The sequence below is a fragment of the Lepidothrix coronata genome, unplaced genomic scaffold, assembly GCF_001604755.1.
Source record: "Lepidothrix coronata isolate B3197 unplaced genomic scaffold, Lepidothrix_coronata-1.0 Scaffold71, whole genome shotgun sequence".
Taxonomy (NCBI): Eukaryota; Metazoa; Chordata; class Aves; order Passeriformes; family Pipridae; genus Lepidothrix; species Lepidothrix coronata.
The window spans coordinates 3,235,271-3,253,547 of NW_016690251.1; the positions used below are offsets into that span (position 1 = coordinate 3,235,271).

The 18,277-nt window shown below is 43.8% G+C and overlaps 1 protein-coding gene across 1 annotated transcript in view; it reads left to right on the plus strand.

The window, feature by feature from the left end:
• Positions 1-18,277, plus strand: part of LOC108499181 (homeobox protein Meis1-like) — a 67,613-nt gene that overhangs the window by 48,651 nt on the left and 685 nt on the right. The window contains exons 7-10 of the mRNA XM_017818765.1: positions 13,097-13,155; positions 14,408-14,497; positions 14,770-14,865; positions 17,396-18,277. The exon at positions 17,396-18,277 is cut by the window's right edge and continues 685 nt beyond it. Of these exons, the coding sequence (XP_017674254.1) occupies positions 13,097-13,155; positions 14,408-14,497; positions 14,770-14,828 (208 nt within the window). The 3' untranslated portion in view covers positions 14,829-14,865; positions 17,396-18,277. The remainder of the gene's footprint in view (positions 1-13,096; positions 13,156-14,407; positions 14,498-14,769; positions 14,866-17,395) is intronic.

Genomic DNA, 18,277 nt, shown 5'->3' on the forward strand with positions numbered 1-18,277 from the left:
TCGTTCAACTTTGTCAAAGTTTATTTCCCGTAGAAATCAAATTTTTTTATGTTATAATGCCCTGACCTGTTCTTATAACAGATATGATCATCATTGGGGTGGTTGAGGCATTGAGCCCTATCAAAACTGGTAGCACGAGCTCATAACTGAACTGTTTGCATAGAAATACATTAAAGACTAGGGTGTAAACAGCTTTAATAATATGGCTTCCTAACTCTTGAGTTCTTGATTTCATGTCCATGGCTTCTTTAAATGTCAATTTTATGTGTAATTTCCTAGGGTTGCAAAAAACCCAAAATGAACCACAACCAAACACATTGGAAAAAATTATCAGATAATGTAAGTTTTGCTAATGTCATTCTTGGGGGCAGATGAAGTTAATTTTACTCAACCTTTGTAAGGAAGAAATTTTAAAAGGGCTCCAAGACCAGCCTAAAGATGAGTTTGAAAAATCAGAGATGGGCTTGGGATAGGAAGACCTGACCACCCTACTGTATATAGCACAGTCAGCTCAGGGCATAGACACACAGAAACACTTTATTACTCTCTTAGCCTCCTCACAACTCTCTTCCAGCAGGAAATTTCCTTCTGCCTCCATTTCTTTGCTCGTGGTGAGGACAGTGGTAGAGCTTTGCTGCAGCAGTTGCATGGTGCAGGAAGGGAAGTGCTTTGCCATGGCGCGGGCAGGCAGGGTGGCGTGGTGGGGGCAGGAGGATTTTGCAATTCTCCCAGGAAGTGCTCCCCAGAACCCAGCGATGGGTGGGGAGCACCACTGGGAAGGGTGTCCTGTCCATCTGCTCGTCCTGGCTTGCAGATGGTGGGGTTACGGATGGAGCAGATGGGGGGATGCAGATTGGGAGATGCAGATGGAGGGCATGGGGGAAGGTGCTGGTGGGGCAGATGGGAAATGCAGATGGAGAGGTGCAGATGGGACCAGATGCAGATGGGGCAGAGGCAGAAAGCCCCTCCCACTCCTCCACAGAGGTGCAGGGGAAGGAGGAACAGCTGCATGACTTTCCACCTTTTGGGAAACGGTCCCAAGCCCCTCTTTTCTCGCTGTAGTTTTTATATCATAGCATGCCAGGGGTTTGGTGCATCTAAAGCACACCCCAAACACCCCCAAATCCAAGTGATAATGTTGTCTGGTGTTTCCCATGTGTTAAGCCCCATGTCAGCCCCTTGGAGGGGATGGAAAGGCTCCTTCATGAGGCTGGGCATGTAGCATAAACATCATCTTTGCTCAATTCCTTTGCTGAGGGTGATATTCACCCCCCGAGCAAAAGGCCAGCACATGACCAGTGCACCACTTTAGTCCCACTTAAGCACTATTTTTAGGGTGTAAGTGGGGGAGGAGGCCAGCAGGGAGGGAGCATAGCAAAGGCAGGTGCTGGTCCTATATGCAGGGTTGGATTTTCACCCCTGCTGCCTACCAAATTGCAGACTACAATAAACAGGGAACTACTCAGTTTGCCACTTTGCAGAGCACATCACACACAGGGATCTTTAGTCCTTGGCGAGTAAAATATCTCCTTGTTTTCAGATGTATCTATTACTGCTTTTGTTGCAGTAAACAGATTAAATGAGAAAAGGTCAAGATGCAATTTGAATCTGTGTAAGAACATAACAAATACTTTTCTGAGTAATCAGATATAGTAAATACAAGTACTTATTTACTTGTAAATGTTAAAACATTCACAAATTATCCTCTCAACTTCAGAAATACGAACTTAACCATCAGATTGTAGAGACAAATTACTTTTCTTCTCTGTGTGATTCAAGAATATGTATACAGATGTTATTTAAACACTGTTTTGTTAATGGGAATACATGTGAAAGCATGAAAAAATAGGAATAAGAAAAAATGTATTTCAGGTTTAACAAATACATATTTGATGTTTGATGTTCCAGAGTAAAATAGGACAGTAAGTGTTTTCAACATGAGAATCATCCCCCTCCAAAAAAACCCACTCGGAACACCAAGAGCACTATTTTAAAAAGTATCTTGCTGGGTAAATTGTTGTATCATTTGAGCAGTTCAGAATGTGTGCAGTAAATTAGCGGTTCTAAATGTACCATGTGCTGGATTTTTCAAGCAGATTTTTACATTTATGTTTTCACTAAGTCTTAGCTAATTGTTATGCCTTTCACCTTGAATGCCAATTGTAATAATAATATTACATCTGCAGTCTATTTCTCTGTTCTTAAATTACAGCAATCAGGAATACTCACTAGGTAAAATCCTGTATAGTTACTCATAAGAAAATATTGAAATCAGATGAAAAAATGTTTAGCTTGCATATTGCCTTAGACAGCCCTGGAGAGCTGCCAGGCAGTCAAGGTATTATTAGAAAAGCTGAGCAAATAGCTTACAGGGAGAAGAGCTGTGAATGTAGAGCCATCAGGTACCATTGGATCACCGGATTTTAGGCTGTTGGGGGTTTTTTTGTAGTTCAGTAAAGGCATTTAAAAATGCAGCACGGCAGTTTACACATGCTGGGTTTGGTTTTGGCACGTGGATATAAGGAGTAAGTGGTACAGTTTTGGCATGACATATGAGTGCTTTTCCAAAGGGATCAGGTGCTCAGAGGTGAGTAAAGAGTTTTCTTGGAAAAATGCTCCCCTTGGCCTCCACGTCTTCAGGTGGAGCAGAGGATGAAGAGCTAATAGACCCTGGATTCCTTGCTCAGTCTAGCCATGTCAGTCTCCACACACTCCAAACTGCCCCAAAACAGGGGACACCCCATTCAGGAGCACCAAGGAAAGATGTTTCTGACAGCCCCTGGATTCAGGGTGGGGAAACCAGCAAAGGAAACACCATTTATTTCAAAAGCAAATGTTGAATCATTTTGCATGAGCTAACAGAATAATTATTGGCACCCTAAGCACTGAGAGAAAAAAACAAAACTGGTTATTTTATTCACATAGATGCTTTTTTGAGAAGGAGAAAGGTTGGTTCCCACTGCAGAGCATCATACAGTGGAAACAGAATTTACCTGCCAATAGTATTGACTAACAGAAGGTGTTTGGTGCTTGAGAATTTAATATACAGCCAAAAACCCTCCTCTTTTCCCTCTTCTGGGGTGCTTTTGTACCTGAAACACTTTTTTTTTAGTTGGTGTGTTAGTGTTCTGTAACAAATGAGATGTCATGTGTCAGGGAAATAAGATGAAACAGAACCATGCAAATGTTTGGTACTTGCTCTTTTCTCCTCTCCTGCCCTAGCTTTGCCATGCATGATCAGGGGAGGGGCCAGAATTCTTTGTTTGCTAGTTTTTATTTACAAATACTGAGATTCAGCTGTGCACCATCTCAAAAGAAGGGTTTGGCTTTAAAAAATGCCCATCCAGGACACTATTGTAATGTGGAAATGCTGCATTGCGAGCAAGGGGAGGGCTTGGCACTGTCTCTGTAAATAGAGTTCTCAGGGTTTGGTTTCTTTTTAGTGTGAGATACCTGAGATTTATATATAACAAAATAAAATTGAAACTATATACGCCCTCAATATATGAAAAAAAAAGACAGAAGGGAAGAGTAATGGTTTGTCACTGCTTTGCAAGTCAGGCTTTGGCCTATTCTTGTCATAGCTATCTGAAGTGTGTTTACATATAGTTTGCCTTTCTGGTATTTTGGGCTTGCACAGACCTGATCTCCACCTATTTTGTGTCAACAGTTGCTGAGATTGGTGTAGAGTGGTTAATCATCACAAACTGAAACACCAACACGTGGAGAGAGGTGCCCTCAGAGACCCTCTCTCACGCTTAAATCAGACTCTTGCCCTGGGCTGCACCTGCATAAAACAAACTGCCTGGCTCAAAACTCAGCCTGAAATAGTATAAATGGGGCAAATGTTTCCTTCTTCTTGGTTCAACCAATTTTCTCTTCTGAAAAACGAAACACAGCCAGAGGGGTAGGGCGAGGACGTGCTTTCGAGGGCGTGTGTTTTGCCCTGCCTGCCCTGGAACGATTTTGGTGTAAATGATGCATGGCTGGCTACACCAGCCTTAGCGCCAAGCAGGCTTCAGCCTTTAATTTGACTTTTCAAAAAGAAAAGAAACGGCAGCAGATGCTGAAAAAATATTCCTTCTGCAGTTCTTCAATGAAATCTAGGTCATGTAACAGTTTCACGGGTTATTTTTTTTTTCTCTGCCCAGGCACTGTAGTCCTTGTGGCTTTTTTGGCTAAGGATAAAGTGTGATACCAATAGCTGCTGTTGAATTCAGATTTATCCCAGAGACGTCCAACTTCTCACCTGGTTTATAAAGGTGGTTTGTACCATCTGGGGGCTGATCTCTAAGCTTTCTGTGTCCCGTGGTCTCACAAATTCTTTTAATCTTTGACATTCCTCTGACCTCACTGTGTGTGTTTTGTTGGTGTTGTTTTCTGACGGTGTCTTTTCTTCTGCTCTGAATAAAATGCTGTCAGGAGTAGGATTATAAGCAAAATGAATTACTTCACTTAATGGGAAATTATGTTTAGATAAAGTAGATTACAAAGTAGGCTATTAGTAGTGGTTAGAAAACAATGTTTTGAAGTAGGATATCTTGGGGCATGGAGAGTTTGTTCAGAAGTGTGAGGTTGTTTTTCAGGTTGGCTGTGACTCAGAGTTGTATCTTTTGTGGCTTCTGGGGAAAAAAAAAAGAAATAAAGAATTCAAACCAGTTTTTCAGGTGCCCACATCACACAAAATACATCAGTGTTCTTGTATTTGTTGTCTTGGTTGTGGTGAGAAGGGCACAACCACAGGAATCAAAGCTTCCCTCAACATCCCAAACCAGTGTCTCAGGGTATAGCCCGGAGCCTGTTTCATGTGCAAACACTGGTCCAATATAGAGGTGTATTATATTTTCTCTTTGGGGGCTGCAGGGGCGTTTTCCCCCAAAGACATTTGCCAAGATTTTTGGTTTGGCCACCCTGGGCTTGCTTCTCCTTGTGCTACAGGCTGGAGGAGCTCCTGAAGGGTGACAGGGTGGGGAGTTACTTCAAACTGCTTCAGTGGCCTTCTGGAGATGAGGAGATCCATCCAGGAGTGCAGACAGATTATTTCTCACACCCTTCAGTGAGCAGGAACACATTTAAACCAGGAGCCAGATGTGGGAGCAGCCTTTCTTCTTTCACTTGGGCTGGAGGACCAGGCACTGCTTTCCAACTCCCATGCTGTATGCCTGATGAGTAGGAATGAACAGGGAAAAAGCCGCTTGGACAAGGCTCCCAAACTGATGTATGGAAAAAACCTTGGGCCTCAAGGTTTATAACACTTGTGAGACATGAGAAAACTCAGATATCGTGCAGGCGCCTCTCACGAGCACTACATTCCCTTAAATAAGAGGTTGTGCTGATTCGACAATGGACATGGAATTGCTGGAATAGAGAGGAGTGTTTTCAAAGAAATAGCCAATGTTTGGCTATCAGTTCTCATCTGTTCCCAGCGTAAATCCCTGCCATCGAGTGGGGCTCAGGTTGTTGGTTTGAAGTGATCTGCTGAAGAAAAGCTGCTGGGTTGCATTGTTGGCGTGCACCAGATGAGGACCCAAGTTACGGAGTCCAGACAAGCTCTCCTAAAGGACCGGGTGGAAAGCTGTCTTTCAGACCCTCCTCAGAGCTGTTAGAAAACCCTGAGCTGGAAGATGTGCATCTCAACCTGAGCTGCTCTCAAAGCTTGTAGAGAGCCTGCACACCCTCTGTTACGATCATTTTTGTGGGAGGCAGGGTTTTGTCTGGTAGCATGTTGTGTGCCCAACCACAGCGCTCTAGGGGGGCCAGTGCTGTCCTGGGTGGGAGTTAGAGCAGCCTTAGTGCTGCTCTACTAGATGAATCCTTGCCATATTCCTTAAAGGCTAATTGTGGCACATGGAGATCAGCAGAGTACAGCTGCGCTGGGATTTAGGAGCAGGGAAGAGACGGGAGGTCAGCTCCACTGGCGCTTTGCCATGTAAAGATTTCCCCTTACATCATCTGGCTGCCGAGGGCGAGTTTACATCTGCCTTGTACCCCGAGGGAATTGCGGTGTCAGGGAATGAGGTTGCTGAGAGTTCTCCCCAGTGCAGCCGAGACCTGCAACATGGCTGGTGCTCTGACTCCCTGGCATCGGCAGGGAGACGTCTGAATGCTGGACCTGGATTTTCACCGGAAACATTCCATGTTGGCAAAGGTTTTCTGGGTGGAATATGTGAATGAGAGGGGAGGAGGAGACGAAGGAGAGCATACCAGAAAGGCCAACAGCAGCTCACCTGTGTTGTGGAAGGGCACAGGAGATGGGTAGAGCAGGGAGATATATCTCCAGGGAGCCCATCCCCAGGCACGTTGGCTCTTCACTCCTCTGCAGCAAGTCCCTTCCTTAAATTTCATTCAGAACTAGGCAGATAAATACAAATATATTTTAGCCCCATCCTGCTGGGGAACAGGGAAAATTTTGCAAGACAGGATTGTTTCCTGCCTGGCTTTCTCCTAGAAAGGTTCATCGAGCAGCCACAGCCATGAGCCCTGCAGAGATATGGGTCTAGGGGAGCATTTTGACCAAGGGAGAAGCAGGGCCAGGAGCTTATGGGTCCCAGTTTGATGGAAAGCCACCAGCTTTCCTTCTGCATTCAGAGCACAAGCCACCACCAGGCTTGCTACTACCCCCAGGCAGTCACCATGCCTACGTGTTTTCTCACAGGGCTGGTAGTGACCGGACAAGGGGGAATGCTTTAATAGGGCGTAGATTAGATATTAGAAAGAAATTCTTCACTGTGAAGGTGGTGAGGCACAAGAACAGGTTGCCCAGAGAAGTTTTGGATGCCCTATCCCTGGAAATGTTCAAGGCCAGGTTGGATGGGGCTTGGAGCAATGTGATCTAGTGAAAGGTGTCCCTGCCCATGGCAAGGGGGGGTTGGAACTGGATAATCTCTGTGGTCCCTTCCAACTCAAACCATTCTAGGATTTTATAATCCTATGGTGGTGGGGTGCTCCCCCAAATACAGTCTTTTTATTTGGAGGCAAGATGTGCCTAGCAGCAATTTGAGAAGAAAACCTGGTATGGAGCAAGACGGGAAAGCTCCCAAGCTTAAAGGCCTGGGAGAAGAGGAGATGGCCAAAGGTAGAGCTGGTGCGTGCTGGGCCGGCCAAAATGTGGGGCATAGCCGGCTCTCTTACAAGGAGCACATACCTGATCTCATCTCTCTGCTTTCTATTTTTGCCCTCGATATGCTCACTGCATTAGCAGACTTGGCTTGGGAGGCATTCGATAGCACGCTCCTGCTCTAAAGCAACTTTTCTGAATGCACAACATGAATCCTCCATTGGTGGGGTCACGCAGTAATGCTTGAAGTCAGAAGCTATTTTTAAAACTAAATTGCAGAACCACACATGGCTTTCATTAGTGCTTTACATCAAATTTGTCAGCTAATTAGTGGTTTTTCATCACCAGTTTTTGCATAGTATTTTATTTATTCGCTCTTCAATATTGTCTTGCGACAAACCCCTCAGCCCTATATACAGTCCCTGGCACTGGTGCTGCCAGCAGAGGAGGGAGGAAGAAGAGAGCCTGCAGGAGACCTTTCTGATCCTCCTGATGGATGGGCTCTCTGTGTTTGGAGTATATTCCAATATTACGTGTCTGGAGTGGGCGGTTTGCAGCCCGTGTACTCTCTTCCCTCCCTACCTCCATTTAGTGTTGTAAATGATGTATTGCAGTCCTGAACTGTCTTCGGTTCGGAGGAGGAGGAGAAACCAAGAAAAGTTGCCAAACATGACTTCATAAGGTTTGACTTTAAATTGAACAAAGTTTCTTGAGCATCTTGGATTTTTTTTTTTTTTCTTTACAAATAAAGGGAGTACAGAGAGCATGGATTGCTAATGACTGGTAGTTACGGGTCATTAAGCTCACTAACTGACTTCGAGATCAGAACTTTCTAATAACAGCAGTAAGCACTCTTTTAACATTTATTTCTCATTTTAGGGATGGGGAGATGTGATTACCATTTGAAAGTCTGCAGTTATTTTTTTCTGTTCATAATTACAGAGGCAGCTTGTTATTTTCAAGGCTGATTTTAAAACATTTGAAAGTATTCAGTGAAATAATTTCTGTGGTGTTTTATTTTCTTTTTTTCTTTTCTTTAACTGACTCCTTTAAAAAGCTCTGGAAAACAAACACAGAGGGAAAAAATGAAAATATGTTAAAATAAGGAATAAAGCAGTTACTGAAGTGTAATAATCTCAGTTTATAGCACACTTTCCATTTAAATTGGTTTTATTAGAGATAAACCTGTTAAGCGTTGAGGAATTAAGTGCTGAATAGAGAAGGTTGTTTTGCTGCTGTATAAATGAAGGATCCCAGTATGCAGAAAAGAGTGCGATTTGATTTTACAAGTGAATAATTTGCCAGTTTGAAGGGCTCTGGTTACTTTGGCATCTGTTATAAAAATGATGATTTGCTTGTTATCAAGAGGGGTACTGTTTTTTTCAGAGGGGCAAGAGAGGTTTTAGCACTGGGGTTTGTAGGCACTTTGGGCTTTCTCATTCTCCTTACTCCTGGTTTGCTAGAAGGAGCTCGAGGAGAAAATGAGGCAGAGAGATTTTTGGGAACTTCTTGGCACTGCTAGTGAGACACAGACTTCTGTCATGCAGCGCTTTGGGACAATATTGAGAGGGACCAGCCTGCGACTTCAAGTAGCAAAAGTCAGTAATGGTGTGAAACTCTCTTCATTTGGGAGGGCTGGGGGCAGAGAAAAATTCAATAGACCGTGAAGTCTCAGCATCATCTTTCAGACAGCTGGTCCTGGAAAATTTCATTGAAAGACTGCAAATTGGAAGTCCCCACAATCACTCTGTCGATTCTTGAGCAAAGGTGACTTTGGAAATTTGTGACAGCAGAGGAAGGTCTTGTTTTATTCACTCGACAGAAGTGAAATACAAGGGGAAGGGAGAAAGAACAGATCTGTGCGGAAAATGTCACTTGGGCTGTAACCTGAGCCTTAGCGAGCTGTGCCTTTCGGAGGGTTTGGTGACCCTCTGAAAATCCTTGCTCTCTGGCTGCTATTATTGTAGCCAATTTCCAACTAAAATAAGTCTTTTGTCATCACCAGCCATGCAGCCTCTTGCTGAGAAGAAACAAAACTTGTGCGTGGCAGCGAGGGCGGCCAAGCTGAAGGTCAGAGTGCAGAGGCAGATTGCTGCATCCCCGGGGCTGGGGCTGGAGCTCACCCGTGGGACCGGCGATGCACCAACAGGGGAGTCTGCCAGTGACCTCTGGAGACAGACCCCAGACAAGAAGCCTAAGAGAAAACATCCTAGTAAAATGCAAATGGGAGAAAAGAGGGTTTCCTCCTCCTCCTCCTCTTTAGGCTTATGCAGGTGGAGTTGCTGGGTTTTTTTCTTGCTTTTTGGTACGTGGCAGAAAGCGCAATCCCACGTGTCCAAATAGGGCAAGGAAAACTTAAATTGAAAAAAAAATAGTAAATACCCTAAACTTTTGTGTTTGCCCAACTGTTCAAATGTTTTCTCCATGCCAGATCCTTCCTCTTGCAAAACAAAAAAGGAAAAAAAAAAAAGAGCTTGAAGAAAGGAACCCAAATCACTTTGAAACGTTCTCAGCTCTCCTTGGGCTGGGAGGTGGGTACAGCTTGTACACTGAGGGATCTTGTGTTGTCTGTGCCACTACTCTTTTGAGGCAGAAAACCCAAAACCATAAAAACCCTTCTTCATCAGAGCAAAGGTACCAATGCACAGAGCCACTGGTATGGGGATAAATACCTTATACGAGTTTTTGAGCCTGACTTGGTCTTTGTGCACATGAGTGAGGTTATGCATCTGTCTTCAGTTTTATTCTGAGTTGTATTTTGATAATACTCCATTTCAGTAGCATTTAGTATGCAAATATCTTTTTTAGGTCCCGATTCCTCTGAACTTTTAAAAATTAGAGTGACTTAGGGTTTCTTCTCTTAAGATAGGTGAATATGAACATTTGGGAAAAGGGACAGGGAGATTTTTCCTGTTGGCTTTTCTATTCCGTCATTTTTGCTGATGTTAACATCAACCTGGCACCCTGGGAATTCAAAGAGTGATCAAAAGATTCTGGCCCTTTTCTCAAAGCAAAAAAAAAAAAAAAACAACCCAGAATATAAAGAAATTAACCCCGTGTCCATGTATTTCTGCAGCAGCAGCTAATTCGCAGTTTTGCTTGCAAAGAGTTCTCAAATGTGATTTATAAACATAGTAGCGCTGCATTGTGCTCTCTCAGGGCAAGCCACATTAATAGTTTTAATCTGGTGGGTTCTTAGGAATTCCAGGTTTAGGATGCAGGAAGAAACTTGAAAGTGAATACTTTCTTCTTTATTTTTCTTTTTTCTTTTTCTTTTTTTTTTTTAATGCGTAGTGGTTTGGAGTCTACTATAATGCAAAGTAAAGCGTTGTGTTACAAAGGCAGGGAGGATGGGACAGAAGGTTAAAGGGCATCCTGGAAACAAACAGCTGGACCAGTTTATTTAAACAGATACAAGGATGGGGAGCTGACCTCCGTTTGACTTCTAGTGGGAGGAGCGAGAATGTCATTTTATTACTTTGCCCAGAAGGAAAATGTTCTTGCGTCTGAATTCCCCCCGAAGACATCCAAACACTGGGCTGTTTGGCAGAATTGCTACTTATAGAAAATACTTACATGAATGCGTAGGAAGAAGATAACTGTTAAGTACCTGTGTGTAAAACGTTCCTAAAGCAGATATCCCAAGCGATAGCGTGGGGCAAACGGGTGAGAATGTGTTTTACCGTAGGCACGTCTGGCGGATAATTATTGGTAAACTCTAGATATATAGTTTATTCTGGTGTATTAGTGTATAAACAATTAGTGTATATTAGTGTATAAACGATGTATAGTATAGTTTATTATCTTGAGATCCCCCCCCCTTCTTCTTAAAAGTGCTTGGAGGAGAAGGAGGAGAAGGTCTTGAAGTTGGGGTGTGCATGGATGATGTTGCTCAGCATTTCTTTGGGGTCAAAGCTGTTGAAAAAATGAAGGTTTTGGTGACCAGTCACTCTCACGGTTACCAAAAATCCTCCCCCCGTTTCCACAGTACCAGGTCCTGGGAATGCGGCAGGAGAAGGATGGAGTAAACACAGCAAGAGCCTTGCCAGACTTGCAAAAAGAAGTGGCTGAGGCACTAGGGTTCTGTGTTGTTGTTTTACTTCGAAGAGTTACTGTGAAAATTGCTTTCTGCAAATGCAGATTGCAGATATTAAACAATTTTCCAATTGGTCATGGAGCTAAGGCAGCTAATGGGGGAAAAAAAGCAGATTTCTTTTAATTGCTTATTTCACATGGTGTTTGTGCTACACCTGTGCTTATAATGAGAAAGGAAAATTAGTCTAACCTTCTGCTCACATGATTTTAATTTTCATGGTTTGTACAAGATAATGATAAACTGATTTGCAACACTGTTTCCTGGCATTGAGGGTGTTGTTTATTGGAAATGTGTAGAAAAATTGATCCAATACTGTTGCTGACAAAACATGACCTAGTTCAGGTGTAAGGTTTCCAGATTGGCACCCAGATTTGGTGCCTTTGAGCCCGTTTCCTCAAGACAAGGGGTTTGATAAGGACTCAACATCTTGATTAATTTGTGCAGGACTTTGGGTAATGGGTGTCAGTGGGGAATGGGAGATAGGAGGAGTCTGAAATCACTGTGCTGGTCTTTGATGAGGGCAAAAGAAACAGCATGGGGCAGTGGTTTGCTATTCTTCTCCCCTCTGGTGCAGGGGAATGGGTGGGCAGAGCTGATTCCCGCGGAAAGATCCTGGTGGCTTTATCTCTGTGGTAGGAGAGCTCCTGCTAAGCCACCTCAAGCAAAGGCAATGAAAACAAGTATCAAGTATTCCTTTGTGAAGTTTCCCATCCCAGTTTACAAGTGTGCTGCGGTTTAGCCAATGCTCACGCATCTTCCTTTACTAGTAAATATTGCAGCGTACACATTTTTATTATTCTTTTTGTCTCTCCTAAAGAATGAAAAGTCCAGTTATGCAACTTTGCTGTGATCAGATCTCTGTGAAGATTTTTTTCCAAATGGATTTTAACTAAACTTTCTGATGAGTGAAATCTCAAGAGAGGTTCTTCAAATGCTCTTAATTCAGATAGGTTCCCAGCCATGATGTCCAGCCTCCTGACTTCAGACCCACAAGGAGACTGGGGCACTTGTGATCTCTCTCCTTCTTCTGTTTTGCTCCAAATTATTTTGAATATTTCCAAATAAGCATTGCAAGACTAACTGAGGCGAAGAGCTACAGAAACACAAGGAGGAGGGTTGCAGATTGCTATTTTTAAAAATGACCGTACCTTCTTTTTTTTATTATTTCCAAAGATCTGCTTTTCATTGTTCGGGGGGGAATTTTCAGTATTCCAGTAATTACAGTTTAACAAGATGTTTGCTGTAAATGGTCAGGCCTAGCTGGAGAAAACAGGATTATAAATTCAATTACTGTAAAGCTATGACCTCGCCTTGACCCCCTCAGACTTTGCATAAAGAGAGGGAGGGGGGAAAAAGCCCACCAAGAAATGGCTAGGAGGAATGCATGGCTCTGAAGTCCCCAGCAGTGTGACTTAGTGGTGATAAAAGTCCAGACGTTCCCTCATTTGATGGGGTTCTGCCATCACAGTTCATTATCTTAATAGTGGGCATTAAAAGGGAATTAGGTTTGCAAGAGGTAGGGGCAGGTTTTGATAAAGAAAAAAATTGGAAAAAGAAGTCAGAGGACATAAGGCAGAAATGACACTAATGAGGGGGGAGGTAGCAGATGCCCTCATGAACATCTCGCTTCACACGTTTTTGTTTTTTCGGTGCCCCATTCTGTATTGAGAAGAGCGTTGCTGGTATTGTTTCCTGAAAACTCGGCTAATTCCCCCATGAAAAGATGAAATGGAAGTGTCCAACTGTGGTAAAAAGCAGGCAAACATAAATCAGCTTGGAAACCCCAAGCTCGTGCTCTCAAAGGTCATGAGGGTTAGAGGTTTAGCAGTGTTTGCATCCCCATGCAGCTCGATGGAGAGCGCCACAACAAGGGCAAGAGGGCTTGGGGATGGGTGGAAGACATCCCTTCCCTAACCATTTGCTTTCCTTTTTTTTTCTTGCAGGTTTATTAATGCTAGAAGAAGAATAGTTCAGCCCATGATAGACCAGTCCAATCGAGCAGGCAAGTCCCCAATAGTAACTGTATTCAAGTCACGCAGGCGAAAACCATCCTCAAGCCATTCACGGGGAGGTCCATTACCTGGTAAATAAATGAGAAATGAATGCTGGGAGTGATTGACAATTAAAATACAACCAGCTTTCTTTCATTACGACTCTAATCATTTTAACATGATTAAAAACATTTGGGGGAAAAAAAAGACACTGAAAATTCAAAACGAAAAACTAAAATGATCCGCTCCATGACCGGACTTTCTGTACATGATCCCAATTATTCTTATTTTTTTAGCAGTTGTTTGGAGTTTTCCTTTTACCAGCTCTTTCTGCTCCTGTGACCACTCCCTGGTGCATGGCTTGGTGTGGAATTGCTGTAAACTTTATTACCTGTCAAAAGGGCAAAGGGGTCAGAATCGCTTGTGGGACTCAGTAAAGTTCAAAGACATTCAATGAGGTAGAGCTTTATGTGCTTTAATAACCCAAGGCAGCTTACTTCTGAAGCCGGCTTTTAATGTACAGTCAAAACCTCCAGTTCAGGTAGTGGTACTTGTACAGGGTTCTTTTGTCCCTTGGCTCTTCCTTTTAGTAGCTGTCTTTTGGGATTGCTGAGCATTTGCTGTTTACTTTGGGGGGATTTATTTCTACTTCTTTAAAAGACCTTAAGTTTCCACATGCTGGTTCTGTCTGGGGTCCTGGCTCGCAGCTCTGTGCGGGTATTTACCATCAAGGATTACCAGAACCCGTTAGTCCCAGTTGGTTTTGTTTTCCAAGTCTTGCTGTCAAACTCTCCAAATACATTGTTGTCCAAGATGCCTTTGGACCACACTTCCTCTTCAAGTACATTTGATTATTTGTCATTAGAAGTAAATATCTGGCATGGACGTGTTCAGATCCTACTCTTAGAAGGCACAGGGGCGTAATTTAACACACTGTGATTTCAGTGTGACTATTCCAGCCATAAAATCCGGCTCCTATACAGGTTTTTGCATTGACGTCAGCAGCGGCAGCAGCTGGAGCCCGGGCTCCTCACATCTCAAGATTTCAGTTTGCAAACTTCATTTCCAAACTTGCAGAAGGAGATTAAGCCAAAACTTAAGCGTGCTTGTTAGGCCAGCGCTAAATTCGCACAGTAGATATTTTTCCCTCTCTTTAGAGCCAACAATGATAGCCCGCGGGTAGGGGGGGGTTGCATCTCGATGCCGTGAGAAGAGATGACCCTCTTGGCTGCTGCTAAAAAGCAATGTTCTGCACTTTTCCAGTAAGTCAAGGAACACCCTATAACCCCGACGGGCAGCCGATGGGAGGTTTCGTGATGGACGGCCAGCAGCACATGGGCATCCGAGCACCAGGTAAGCCCCGGGAGAGCATCACCCACCTACGGGTGGCCTCGGTCGCGCCACCGCAGGTAAACACACCTCCGCCCTCCGCTGCCGTCCCAGCTGCCTGCCTTGCCTCACCTGTCTTCTGCCTGCCTTCCACACCGCCGAGGGAAACCAGGCACCTCCGTGCTCGAGCGGTCCTGGACCCTCTGCCGGTGCTGTGTTTTGGAAAGGGGCTTTTGGCACTATCTGTTGACTTTGCTCATTTTCTGGCATCTTCTTGGATTTTTATCTCCCTCTAGGACCTATGAGTGGAATGGGCATGAATATGGGCATGGAGGGGCAGTGGCACTACATGTAACCTTCACCTAGGTAACCAATGGCAAAGCCAGGGGGAAGTAAGTACAAACGAGGTCTTTGTTCTCACTTTGTCCGAGGGATATTTGTCTTCTTGCATTTCCCTATGTTCTCCCTGCCCATAGCCTCATGCTTGTTCCTTCCTTTCCATCCATCCATCCTACGCCTGGGCTCCTTCGGGTTTTCTCTCCCTCTGGTTCAGCTCAAGCTTTCCAAGCTCCCAAAACCCCCCGTGCGCGCGCGCGCCGTACGCTGACGCTGCCGTACATCGACGCCGCCATACATTGATGCTATTATCCATCCCCGAGCACATGACAAAACAAGGAGCAGCCGGGGAGGTGGGGGAGCCCGTCGTCTTGGCAACAGACTGATTTGCAAAATGTAAGCGGTCTGCAGCAGCGCAGGGAGAGGAAAGAGCATGTCCCCAAAGTGTCATAAATCTGTCTAACCGCAGTTGATGCATGAGTTACATTTCTCCCGCTAACCTGCAAGACACCAAAAAAGCCAAGCGGAGACTTCTCGTAGGGTAGGAAAAAAGAAACACACCAAACGAAAAAACGGCAGCTTCACTTAGTTGCGTTTTGGAAGGCGATGGACAAAACTTTGATTTCTTTTTTTTTTTTTTTATTTTTTTTTTCAAGTTTATTTCTCTTTGTCTGTCCGTCATAATGGGATTACGTGTGGCAAAGGAAAAAGAGAGAATACAAAATAGAGGTGTGCGCAGCAGGCTATGGAGCTTAGCCCAGGCTAATTGACTATATCCAAATTAAGTATGCCATCACTTGCAGTGTGACAAATGGATTTGACTTATTCAGTATACAAAAATAGAGATCATTAATGCAATCTTCAGTGGCAGGCCTCGCGAAGAAAGCCTAGAAAAACTGTCCCAGTTTTTTTTTCCCCTCTTGTCTTTTATAGGGGAAAATACATTATACGAATTTTTGTATTTTCTTTTTTTTTAAGAGTAAAGTGGTTTGAAACACCAAGACACCGATACCATGATTAAATGGTGCATGATTCTGTTCCTCTTACTCTTTTCTGGAGTTGAAAGAGTTATTTCAGCATTTTTGTTGTGCCCCCAGCCTATATTAACATAGGGTTTGAAGTTACCCAGGGCAAGTGTATTTCGTAGTACTCTTCTCTGGGCCCAAGTCAAAACTAAGTTTTAACAATTAGCTGTGAAAACATTCCTCTGAGCTTGGGAATGCAACAGCCTTATTACCTCATCATGAAAATTTCTAGCTTAGTTAATTTAAATATTGTTTCTTAGTTTCTGGGTCAATTAAATTTAAATGATGTATTTTATGCTTCGTGACCAATTAAATTAATAGGTTATTACAAAAAATATTATCATCTTTTTTGATTAAAGAGCTGTGAGTACAGTATATTTTATAAGCAATTTTCATTAGTTCAAAACTGTTCCTTTAGGCTAGATTAAGCAGCTATTCATTGCTAGAGCCTTGAGACCTGATTCCAAGGTGTTCGGCGCATTCACAGCGCGCTCTTACTTAGAACTAAAGCCAATTGAACCTACTTAGCAATAGCGTATGCCTTTCACCCTTGATGATTATGGAGCTTATAGCTCTCCGAAACAATACACCTGTCAGTTCCCATCAGCTACAGCAATCCAAGCAGAAGGCAGAGGCCCACAGAAAGCAGGAGGTTTTATTGTTTTAGGTCCAATTTTTTTTCTTATTGTTCTCCCAAACCCACTGAAAGGTTTGACTGAGTTGCGCGTCTGATTTTTTTTTTTTTTTTTTTTTTTTTTTTTTTGGTGGCCAGAGGTGAGCAGGGGGCAAATAATTAATTGATAACTGTTATTGATTATATATATTTTTTTTAATGTGTTTAAAAATACGGGTTTGGTTTAACAGTCGTACTTAAGTAATCCTATCAATTTCGACTTCATATGAGGCCTTTGTTCAGCAATGTATGTTCTTGTTGTATAGCATCTACTTGAATGGCACAAATACTTGGGAGAGATTCCAAGTGATCAGGCTCAAGAGCTAAATAAATAGCTGTTGATAAACCTTGACACCTATTTAACCCATCTCTCCTCCTGAGCCCCTCATTAATGACAACGAATTCCCTGCCCTGTATTCCCAGCATGCTTTTACAAGTGGGGAGACGAAGGCAGGTGGCTGGAGTAAGGTCATGGGGAATGGAGCCCACCTGAGAGCCCTCACAGGGCTTGGTGCCACCACTCCTTGTGACTTTAGTTATCTTCAGGCTGGCTCTGCCTCTCATGTGCTTCCAGATCAGAAACATCTCCATTGCATATGTTCCTAACCAGAAAAGGAGAAAGCGGTTTTATCTCCAAAAGCTCTGTATTTGGAGGGGAGAGGAGGTTCTTGGGGGGTTTCTTTTTGACCTGGGAATCGTTCCTGTTGCCTTCATTGTGAGTCCATACATAGACTCTGATTCCACAAAGGCAACTTGCGCTCGCGTATCCGTGACTCTGCATCCCTCCTTGGGCTCAATCCCGGCCTTCTGTGCCCGAGCAGATGAGCTTCATGGCCCAATGTCGGCAGCCAGTCCCCACCACTCACCACCACCTCTTTCTCTCCGCAGGGCTGCAAAGTATGCCAGGGGATTATGTGTCTCGGGGTAGTCCAATGGGTATGAATATGGGACAGCCAAGCTATACCCCGCCCCAGATGCCCCCCCATCCTGCTCAGCTGCGTCATGGCCCCCCCATGCATACCTACATTCCTGGACACCCTCACCACCCAGCGATGATGATGCATGGAGGACCACCCCACCCTGGAATGCCCATGTCAGCATCAAGCCCCACAATGCTTCATACCGGCGAGCCAGCAGTGAGCGGACAAGTGATGGACATTCATGCTCAGTAGCTTAAGGGAAACACACGTTGTCTGCAGCGATGGTAGATTTCAAACATTGTCTTTCTGCAATGACTATGGAGTTCTTGGTGTCAACTTTGGACCAAGGGACGTTCCAGTTCTTCACAGGGACCCTGAAAAGCAGGAAAACACCAACCGAAGTCAACTTCTGGGGACATGCTAAATACCTATATAAGACATTAAGAGAACAAAGAGTGAAATATTGTAAAATGCTATTATACTGTTATCCATATTACGTTGTTTCTTATAGATTTTTTAAAAAAAATGTGAAATTTTTCCACACTATGTGTGTTGTTTCCATAGCTCTTCACTTCCTCCAGAAGCCTCCTTACATTAAAAAAGAAGCCTTACACTTATCCTGCAAATGACAGAAAGGGCTTATTTGCAGGATTTTTAGAGCATTAAAATAACTATGTCAGGCAGAAGAATCTTTCTTCTATCCTAGGATTTCAGCCATGCACACTCTCTCTCTCCCCCCTCTCTCCTCCTCTCTCTCTGTCTGTCTTTCTTCCCTTTCTCTCCCTTTCTCCCCATCTCTCTCCCTCTCTCTCTTTCTAGCCTGGGGCGTGAATTTGCATGTCTAATTCAT